Below are 11,555 nucleotides of genomic sequence, written 5' to 3'. Positions count from 1 at the left end.
CTTCTTCAAAAAGATGAGATATTATTTTGGAAAGTATTTGCCCTGATGCATACATTTGTATCTGCGTTTATAGAACCTAGTCGGAGCTGGGACATTTTGTCCTTAATCTACTTCCAAATGAACTCAATTTTATTGGTACATTTAAATTCATAAAGTCATCAGCCGAGTGGGTGGAGCTACTGGGGAAAAATAAACATTTGTTGAGTTAGCGATGTTACTGTGTTGAACAAATATTTAGGACCTTTTTTTGAGGCAGGTCAAATTGGAGTAATATTTAGTTTTAGCTAAGGTAAGCGTGTGTTAATAAGTTGTTAATTCATCACTCCATGCTTGATGGAAAATCTCGAGTTTAGTCGCACGTTATTTGCAATTTAGCTTTTTGCATGATAGTTTAAGAGGTCTGGTTTCTTCTGTGAACCAGGGGGTGTGCCTTTTAGGGGCCTTTTTCAGTTTTAGCGGTGCTAAGTTATCAATGGCATTAAAGTCAACATTAAACATTAAAATCGTTGGTAAGTCTATCGATAAGAGTCCACATCATTTTGGAACGCTGCCATTATTGAGTACCAGAGTGAGTTGTGGTTTTAGCAACACTCATTCTACGATTGCTAAAGCATTGGTTATTATCAGAATATTGACAACTGGTCAGAACTTCAAATTTTATGACTTTGATGCACAGAAGTACTTCAAAAGTTGCAACACCCCGAACCAGAACCAGATCAATTGTATTGCCGTTCCGATGTGTGGGTTCATGTATTTCTGTAAGACCACATTTGTCAATTATATTATCGATTATAACGCCATGCTCGGCGGGTTGGAGGGTTATCCTCTCTTTCTTTTGTTTGTGCATAAGTAAAGTATTTGTATTCTTTTCTCTCAGTGTTAGACATTCCAACACAGGAAGTGAAAATATGACTATTCTAAAACATGAATGTTCTCGTAGATGCCATCGTCCAGCTGCTGAAGAGAGGACACATGATGACAGTTAGACTGGATTCATGACACCAGAACCAACAAGATGTCACCTCTGCAGGCTGGACGAGCTCATAAGGATCCTCGGTGGATGAGGGAGACGTTGTCGTCCTGCGTTTGGAAAATAAATAAGACCTGCTGAGCTTGTCCAGTAAAGTAAACCAGTAAACACCTTTAGCATCATGTTCATGTTAACCAAAACATGATCCGTTTTTACAAAATAACATTTCTGCTTGTGGGTTAATTGTGTTACAATGTTCAATCAGATTAATGATGATGGATTAATCTGCAATAACGTGTTCATTGTGACAGTCCTACTTTTTACCTGAATTCCAGAGTCAGTATGATCAGGATGCCCACGACCACAACAGCAGAACAGAACAGCCTGATGATGTTTCTTGTTCTACAGGACATTCCTACACATGGACATACAGTAGATGTCTTCAGGAGACACAGATATGTTTTGGACATGAGGTGTCCTACCATTTACGCTCACATGCACACCAATGATGTGGCGCCCCCTGCTGTTGTTGGCCTCACAGTAGTAATCATGGCCACCCTGCTCTGTGAAGTTCCTGATGGCGAGCGTCTGACCTGGACTGATGTCTTTGATGGTCAGCGTCTGACCTGGACTGATGTCTTTGATGGTCAGCGTCTGACCTGACGCCAGAGGAGAAGACATGTTGTCCTTGTACCAGGTGTAGCTGGCGGTTGTGTTAGCATCGCTGCTGCAGCTCATAGTCCCGAATTGTCCCTCCTGGATAGACATAGAGGACGGCCTGGGAGGATCTGAGGAACAGGACATTGTCCTCATCAGTGTCACCACACGTCTTCAAGACGTAGATGTACTCACATTGGACATCAATGAGGACGGGTTCTGATGTCTTCTTCCCCAGCTGGTTCTCCACAGTACACCAATACTCTGCTGAGTCTGAAGACTTGATGGACTTGAAGACCAGTTGTCGACCTTTACTGAGGACTTCATCATCTGAAGACACATTCTTCTTCTTGTACCAGCAGTAATCAACTGTTGCTGAGGAGTAGTCAAAGTTGTCGATGTCGCAGGTCAGTGTCAGGGGACGACCCTCCAATATGTCACCAGCATGACTCAGAGACACTGAGGGTCTTTTCAGAACATCTGGAGGAAGAACAAATATGTTTTAAACAAACACCTTCTTCTTCTTTTCAGCACAGACAAAACATGAGTCAGTAAAGCAGCAGCAGACCTCCACCAAGGCGCCAGTGCACATTACACTTGACAGTGCATCACAGTACACATGCAGCGCCATCTGCTGGATCTGGTGGCTCACTGCCTCACTTTGCACTAATGCCAGACCACAGGGGGACCCCAAAGTCCAAACATACACGCATGATGTACGTATAATATCTGTGTAATATACATACTTCACACAGAAAACTTCTCATTTAATTAGTATTTATTCATAGAAATAAAACATTTAATTGCTTTATTCAAACATTTAGAGTGATCCAATGAAAGGTTCATGTCTCATAATATTTAAAGTGTTGTTTTCCTGCCGACTCTCCCTGTCCGTCACAGCGCCCTATGAAGTCTACCTAGCAACAAGTGCGACGTAAGCAGGAATAAAAACAAATGTGTTGACTGGTTGCTGCTTCTGCCAGCTGGCTAAACGTGTTCATCAGCTGGGAGGTCATTGCAATTTGTTTGTGTTGTTTAGGACTTTGGAGTTGGAATAGAAACGAGAAAGATTTGTGTTGTTCCAGAAGAAAGAAGCACTCACACAGGCGACGAGAGGGTCTGATATGTTGATGTTGTGGTTGTGCAGCACAGGTGATGTAGTCTCCAGGTGACAAGGTGACTTCTACTTTGGTTCCAGACTTTATATTCACTCCATTCTTCTGCCACTCAAAAGACAAAGGAGCTTCTGGAAGGCAGCTTGTGTGACACAACATTTGTGCAACAAGGTGAGAATCTTCAACTCTGACTGACATCACCTGCACCTGCACAGCTGGAGGCCAGAGGAGCAAACATGAAAGATGTCATATTAATATTGATTGGAGATGCAAGTCACACAACATACACACATGACTGCTTCATCTGGAACACCACTGTCCAAAGTCCAGTTTGCAGCCCACAGCCTTGTTGTGATTGGCTGCTGACTTTTTTCTAAACAGAATTACACCTGACCCGCATTCAAATCTAATCCAAAGTATTCATTGTAATATAGTTGTATTATTGGGCATGTTTGGTCAGGTGTGTTCATACCTGTGACTGTCAAGGTGCTTCCAGGTAAAGTACTCCTCCATTCAAAACCATCAATGGTGAATTTGAAGCGGTACTCGGCAGAATCACTCTGCCTCACATCTTTTATTCTCAGTGTGCTTTTTTTAGTAGTCTCTGAAGGTAACTCAAGACGACCTTCATACTGAGGGTCGGACCGCAGATCTTCAGTCATGGAGGGGTTCCTCCAGTGACTAGAATTTGTACGGTACCAGAATTGTGTCAGGGTATTTCTATAGCTCGTGTATTCACAGGTAATGTCCACTGATGATCCTTGGATGGCACAGATGTGTCTCTTGTGGTAAACCACCTTGTTACAAAACCAGTCCACAACACCTGAAAGACAGAAGAAGCATTGAGCTGAGTCAGCACAAAGTTACATGTGACGTGCAGCAGAAGACTGAAGAGTCCACTCACACTCTGGAGGAGACACAGCTTGCTCGTGTCCTCTCACAGCACAGGAGTAACTATTTTCATAGTCATGCCCTACTGTGTACACTTGGGACTTTGCATTTTGGATTTCCTCTCCATTCTTATACCAGACGTATGAAGAATTAGACCTAGGACTGCAGGTGTCGCTGACACACTTCAGATCATACCAATGTTTGCCATCTTCATACCTGGGCCTTGAGGACACTTGTACTTTCAGATCTGGAATGAAAGGAGAACTTAAATCGTTTCAAAATAAAAGTCCTAAACTCCACTTCCACCAAAGGCAGTACAGTTTGGATCAGTTTCTGTTCTCATATGCTGTTAAGGGTACTAAAATAACTTGTCAGGGTACCAAGTACAGTTGTAGTAAGTCAGACTCAGTGCAGACTCAGACTCAGCAAATGGTCATTTCCAGAATGTGAAGAAGACCAAAAAGAAGATGTCACTGTGGTTGGCCCCGCCTACTCACAGCAGACAATCAGCACTTGGACTTCCTGACCTCAAACTGGACTGAGCTTGGTGGAAATATGTTTTATGGAAAGCAGTACCAGTGACGGTCACTTTGACACCAGGCGTGACGATGAAGTCTCCTCTGGAATGGTCAGTTGTGAATCTGAACGTGTACTCGTCACTCCGTCTCACGTCTGCGATGGTCAGAATGCAGATGTTGCCATGACACTCAGACTGCACACCACCAAAGTACTGAGGGTCCAGTCTCGGATCTTTCTTTGGATCTTTGGTGAACCAAAATGTTTCTTTGACCTTGATCTCACGCCCGCCTTCTGTGGGCGGGAACTTAAAGTCGCACTGAAGCTTTACAGTGGATCCTTTAATTGCACAGATCTCCTTCTCAGTATAGGTCCCCCCCCACTCAGCACTGAGCAGCCCTGAAACACACAATATCACAAGTACTTCATCAAATAGTTCATCAAGTACTTCACACATCACAACTAACAATTTTTTCATTCAGTTCAATTATTTTAAAGATTAGTCGACTAATCAGATTATTGAGTGTAAACATTCAGTGGTTCTAATTCAGCCAAAGGCCTTAAGAGTTGTGTCATATTTTAGGCATGTGCTAACTGACAATAAAGATGACTACTTCATTCAGAAATATTTATTAAAACTTTAACTGTGCTGCTTATCGGGCTGTTACAAAAATAATGTACTTAGTACATGTAAATGTACATAACTTGAAAAATACCTCTCTGTATGAAAACGTAAAAATACAGATAAAGGCATCACGTAATAAAAAAGCTGACAGGATAATATTATTTATGAACAAAAACAAAAATATTTGTTTTTAAATATGTAGATCTAGAACCAAGAACATTTTTTTACGAGATATTCCAAGTTGAATGATGGCGTCGCGTTCACACTCCAACACTGTTTTACCTAGCATAGTGAATATTGTCTGGGCTGTTCTCCTGTAGCTTCAGTAAAACTAGATAATATTTCTACTCTGTCTTGATGGTCCTTCTTACTCAGCATATATGTCATCGAAAGAACTTGGGATTGACCAGTGACTTAAATTTCCTGGGAGGAAAAGCTGGTCAGACGCAACAGTAGCTTTTGAAAATGTTGAGCACATTTAAAATTAACACGATAATTTATATATAAATATATATATATTTGCCCCGAAAGAAAATGTTTGCCTTGGTGCTCAAAAATATGAGCCCTCCCTTAAGGCATGTGTATATATATATATATATATATATATATATATATATATATATATATATATATATATATTTAATATGAACATTTGCTTCTTTCCTCCACGCCTGTTGGCCGCTTAACACTTGATTGCAATGACTGAGAAGATGTTGACTATCTGAGGAAGTGTGTGAGCACAATTCTCAACTTGCACGTCAAAAAGTCCACTTCAGAGCAGACGCAACATGAAATAGCTTGAAAGTTTGTCCTTTTATAGTTTCTTTTCCTTCATGAATTATGTTAATTAAGAATGTTAAACTGAAAAATTACTGGTAAAAAAATATATATATACATGCAGAGAGTCTATGTAGGAAAGCAATGTTTTATCAATCAGAGTCAGGAATTTAACCAAATCAAAAAGTAGATGTTTAGTACCTGGCATGCAGAGAAGGAGGACCACCAACCCGGTCTTCAGACTCATATTGGAGTTAGTGAACAAGTAGAAATGTGTGCGTCCACAGGTCGCAAGAAGGAAGTGGTCATGACGTTCAAAGAAATAAAGAAGAAGAAGTGGCCTTCTTCTTCTTTATCTTATTGACATGCAGGAATAAAACCCACTCATGAAATGCAATTTTCTGTGTTATTTTTGTTGCAGGTTCCTCTAAGAACTTCAACACACTTTTAAAAACATGCCTGAGGCGTTAAGGCGGGGGTCAGCAACCCGCGGCTCTAGAGCCACATGCGGCTCTTGAGCGGCGCCCTGGTGGTTTCATGGAGCCTTTTTCGAAAAAAATGTGTTGAAATGGGAAAAAAATGGGGTGAAAAATATGTTTTTTGTTGTGATCTGGTTTCTGTAGGAGCACAAACACGACACTGTCAAGACGTGGACTATGGTGCGGTTTGTTTTCCCGTGGTGCAAAGCGACTTGACTGGACACCACGTGAAGGTAATGACATCTTTTCATTTCTACAATAAAAAGTATAAACAAAAAGCGCTCACAGCGGAGGCACAAAAAAAAACTAATACTATAACGTAAACTATGGACATGAAAAAACAAAACTTACTTGGCATAAAATACAGAGCATGTATCTATGGCATAGACAGCGCAAAAACAGAGTAGCAGGGGTGTATCATTAGTGCAGAGCATGAATGATGTCAGTGTCGCCAGGCCGACTACCTGGCAACTACAGGCTCAAATAATAATGTTGTGATTGACAACAGGTGTGTGAGTACAAATGAGTCAGGTGAAACCAATGAGTTGTCATGGAAACTAAAACAAACCAGGGTGCGCAGTCAGGAACTAAAACAGTCCAAAAACCAGAAGAACATAACCAAAGATCATGACGGACACAAACCTTCCCAATTGTTAGAAAGCCCAGTCTTTAAAATGTTTGTGTTCGTGCTTCACTGATGAGAGTATTTGGCGAGTGCCGTTTGTTCCTACTAATTTCAGCGGCCCTTGAACTCACCGTTGTCTGGACTTTGACTCAACAGTTGGTTTACATGTACAACTTTCTCCGACGCCGCCACAGAACGACGTGTTTTATGCCACTCCTTCTTCGTCTCATGTTGTCCACCAAACGTTTTATGCTGTGCGTGAATGCACAAAGATGAGCTTTGTTAATTATTTTAACTTGTTGGAGTGCTGATCAGGCATATTTGGTTACTGCCTGACTTCAAGCTAATCGATGCTAACATGCTATTTAGGCTAGCTGTATGTACATATTGCATCATTATGCCTTGTTTGTAGGTATATTTAATGTCCTTTACTTATGTCCTCTGTGTATTTAGTTTATTTTTCCATGTCTCATGACACGTTATCTGTATGTAATCTTGGCCGCATTTCTGATAGTTGTTTGTGTTCCGTGTTGTTCCAGACCACAGCAAACGTGACCCAGCTTGTAAAGATTGTAATAAATTCATTAGAAGAAGACAGCCTGTTGTTTCCTTTAACTTGGACACACACAGCTATACCTTTGGTCAGTTGCCAGGAGTTTTACAAATGTTTTCCAATGTTGTAAAAATGTGTAGAATAAATATTACATTTCAACATTTCTGTCAACGTAGATTTGCGTCAGCCTGACACACATTTTGATAGTAGGCTAGTATAGCTAATGAGCCACTTACATCATGTGTTGCCATCATTATAACACTTTTATAAGTATTTTCTTTTTTGCGGCTCCAGACAGATTACTTTTTTGTATTTGTAGTCCAATATGGTTCTTTCAACATTTTGGGTTGCCGACCCCTGCTTTAAGGCAAGCAAAAGAGGGCTTTAAGATGTCACTCATTAGCACGCAAATCTTAATAACACCAACACGTGTTTCTATTTCAAGTTCTACTTTTCAACCTCACACAAGGTAGATGTTTGAACATACATATATATGTTTTTTGTAAATTCACCAAATCAATTTTGTCATTCATAGGAAATAATAGTACATCACAATTGATTTTTATTTTACTGTTTTAATTGATTTTACCCTTTAAAATAGTTTTTAATCATATTTGTTTTTATTGGTTTTATTTTTATTTATTTTTTGTTTTATTCAGTCATTGGAGGAGCATAATGTTTTTTTTTTTTGTTTTTTGTTTTTAAATATTGTTTTTAACATGGCTGTGCAGCACTTTGGAAACGTTATTGTTGTTTAAATGTGCTATATAAATAAAGTGGATTGGATTGGATCACACTCAGCTAATATGCAATTCCAAACGTGATAAATGTCATAAACTATATTCAAATTGACAAACTTTGACGGCAAACTCTAATCTGATGTTGAAGATTCAAATGTAAATACACTTATTAGCATTAGAATGCGGATTAAACGATTATTCTGCTCTTTTTTTTTTTATATATATAACACTGAATGGCAGCCGGCTCGACCAATCACAAACACTTGCCTTACAACCAATCACGTGCCGCCTGGGCTTAGTGGGCGGGGCTACAGTGACAAGCGGGCTCGGCAGTAGCCACTGATGCTAAGCTAGCATCGCCAATTGACAACACTTTCTCGACAAAGTCCTCTTTTTGTGGGACAACAATCATGGTTTCTCACTCCTTCGCCTTGCCGACGACCTGCTGTACCACGCTGTGGGCGCTGGTGGGGGTCGTGGCTCCCTTTTTTTAGTGCCAAAAGGACCGAATGGAGGGTAAGTGTGCTAGCCGCGATGACGTCATCATGACGCCGTTTTATTCTGTCTTTGCTCAACAATCTTGTTATCTTTTTTTTTTCCCCATCCAACTTTATCTTACGACAATTATTAATTACTAACTCATGTGTGCAACATTCTGTATCTCTCTTCTGCTCATCCTTCTACCTTAAATCCTTCCTTACATGTTGTTTACCATGATGATGACGATGGTGTTAAAGATGGATTTACTGCCACTAAATGACTTCTTATTTTTTTCTTCCTTCCTCTTTTTCTCGTCACAACAATTTTCTTCATCTGCTAACATACTTTTAATTTAATAGTAAGTTAGTAGCACTGTATTAGTAATAGTGATACTAATATTATACAGATATATATTTATGGTTAATGTCAGCCTGAAACAGAAAGACACCAAAGTTATTATCTTTTATTTTATTAGGGATGCAAAGTATTTCCTGTTCAAGACGATACTGATCATATATTTATAACAATTTAAACAACACATATATACAGTATATTGTGATGGACATGTAATCATAACCAGAATAAAAAACTTAAATAAAACAATAAGCAATTTTTTCTTTTTCTTCTTCTTCAAGGAAAGAAATTGGAGAATGCTGTCACACCCGCCTCAGGTGAAGGTAATGTAACCTTTGTAAACCGGACTTTCCAACCGAGGATGGCAAGGCACGCAGTTGTAAGCTGTCAGGTTCAAACACTGTTGACATCTATTAAACAAGACAAAAAGGCAAAGAATCAAACAGAGACAGGGTTAAATTTGGACTCAGATCTGAGGAGAGACATGGCCTCTGTACACCTTTCACAGTTCCTGCACCAAGTTCTGACGAAAAGGTTTTCGTCTCCTCTTTTATTTAGATATTCAATGTTTACGCAACAACACATGTCAAAACAGGAATGGGGAGCATACACACAGTCACTGTTGTCGGTCACATTGAAGACAAAAGAAGACGATGCCTCGGGTCCGGGCTCGTCCTGGTGTCAGCAAAACAGGAATGGGGAGTATATAAACAGTCATTGTTTTCGGTCACATTGAAGACAAAAGAAAGACGATGCCTCGGGCTTGGGCTCGTCCCGGTTTCAGCTTCGGCAAAACAGGAATAAGGAGTATATAAACAGTCATTGTTTTCGGCCACATTGAAGACAAAAGAAAGACGATGCCTCGGGCTCTGGCTCTGGCTCGTCCTGGTTTTATCTTCGGCAGGTCTTTGAGGACAAAAGAAAACCCCTCTCGTCGCATTCCAATGTACACAGCGGAATTCCCCAAGGTTGAAGAAGGACAGCTCTCAACTACTCCATTAAATAAAAGAGATCTGAAAGTTTTTTGATAATTCACACACAATTTACACAATTCTTCTAACATTTAACTGTATACAAACATTTATTTAAACCCCAGAAGTGACAAATTTGAACAATAATTAACAGGAAACAAAGCACCAACATCTGAAGATAGTAGGCCAAGGCGGAAGTCATCCGGGACGTCGGCTGTAGGTTGTTCAGTCTGAAGCCAGCAGGAGGTCCTGTCTGAAGCTAGCTGAAGTTCGGCCTGGACCTCTGCTAGCTTCAGACTGGACCACCAACAGCCGGTGTCCCAGTCAACTTACTAACAATTCTAACATTTAAACATGACAAAATAGTGATTTCATTTATATACATACATCGTATCTTAATATGTCTTTTTTTTTACCATATTGCCCAACTCTATTTTTAACCTAATTTAACCAAAACAGTACTTTCTAGTCAGATATGATTTTTTTTTTTACATGTGAACTGCGGGTTCTGAGTTTAATCTTGATAGGTTGAATGTTGTACCTCACCCACCACTCCCGCAGCTAAGTTCCCGGCTAGCGGAGAGCAAGGAAGTCCGCAGTTTGGAATGAGCAATTTCTCTTTTACATCTAGGTGTCAAGAAACCTGATCCACTTTCTGTCCAATTACAATAAATGGAAAATGGATCATTTGAATGACATTGTTTTTGGACTCGGTTTGTCCAATGAATTATTACTGTCATAGCCCTTAAGTCTCTCAAAGGGCTTCAAAAACCACTATGATATCCGCAGATCTGAACCCATACTCCCAAAACCCTGAAAAACTCCAAAAGCCTGGGATGACAAAAAGAAGAAACTTTGGGAAGGGACCGCAGATGTGGGGGGGCCGCCCTCCTGGGTGACCGGCTGCAATGGATGCTGTGTGAGTACACTTATTTAATTGTGACATTTATGATAATGTAAGAGCCCGGGTCATTGGGAAGACAACACCTGCCATGTAGACTAATCGACATTGCCGGGACATCACAAACTGATGCATTGAAGAGTAGTCCACCCAGACTGAAATGGTTCACAAAGGTTGTTAAACGAAAAGTATTCATTTAGCGGTTTTGCAACAATTTTTTGGAAGATTTTAGAGATAAAGGAGAGGTGCGACACTGGCCGGTAGTTTAACAGGAGGTCAGAATCGAGGTTAAGTCTTTTAAGCAAGGGATTAATAACTTCTGTTTTGAATGCTAAGGGAAAAGGACCAGAGGAGAATGCCAAGTTAATAATATTTAGTACTGATGGTCCTTATTTTACAAACAGCTCCTTGATGTGTTTCCCAGGTAGTGGGTCGAGTCGAAATGGTGTTTGTTTTGTCCTATTAACGAGTCGCAAGAGTTCTTCTGATGTTACTTCTTCAAAAAGATGAGATATTATTTTGGAAAGCATTTGCCCTGTTGCATACATTTGTATCTGCGTTTATAGAACCTAGTCGGAGCTGGGACATTTTGTCCTTAATCTACTTCCAAATGAACTCAATTTTATTGGTACATTAAATTCATAAAGTCATCAGCCGAGTGGGTGGAGCTACTGGGAAAAAATAAACATTTGTTGAGTTAGCGATGTTACTGTGTTAAACAAATATTTAGGACCTTTTTTTGAGGCAGGTCAAATTGGAGTAATATTTAGTTTTAGTTAAGGTAAGCGTGTGTTAATAAGTTGTTAATTCATCACTCCATGCTTGATGGAAAACCTCGAGTTTAGTCGCACGTTATTTGTAATTTAGCTTTTTGCGTGATAGTTTAAGAGCTCTGGTTTCT

The 11,555-nt window shown here is 40.0% G+C and overlaps 1 protein-coding gene across 1 annotated transcript in view; it reads right to left on the bottom strand.

Moving 5' to 3' along the window:
* Positions 1 to 1,372: 1,372 nt before the first annotated feature.
* The window catches only part of LOC133561645 (uncharacterized), a 30,987-nt gene continuing 20,804 nt past the window's right edge, over positions 1,373 to 11,555 (bottom strand). Inside the window, exons 10-16 of the mRNA XM_061915106.1 lie at positions 10,304 to 10,380; positions 4,210 to 4,548; positions 3,647 to 3,880; positions 3,137 to 3,565; positions 2,730 to 2,957; positions 1,823 to 2,107; positions 1,373 to 1,758 (exon numbers count right to left, since the gene is read on the bottom strand). Of these exons, the coding sequence (XP_061771090.1) occupies positions 1,373 to 1,758; positions 1,823 to 2,107; positions 2,730 to 2,957; positions 3,137 to 3,565; positions 3,647 to 3,880; positions 4,210 to 4,548; positions 10,304 to 10,380 (1,978 nt within the window). The remainder of the gene's footprint in view (positions 1,759 to 1,822; positions 2,108 to 2,729; positions 2,958 to 3,136; positions 3,566 to 3,646; positions 3,881 to 4,209; positions 4,549 to 10,303; positions 10,381 to 11,555) is intronic.

This window comes from Nerophis ophidion, linkage group LG01 (assembly GCF_033978795.1).
Source record: "Nerophis ophidion isolate RoL-2023_Sa linkage group LG01, RoL_Noph_v1.0, whole genome shotgun sequence".
NCBI lineage: Eukaryota > Metazoa > Chordata > Actinopteri > Syngnathiformes > Syngnathidae > Nerophis > Nerophis ophidion.
This window is presented reverse-complemented; position numbering and strand designations above follow the sequence as displayed.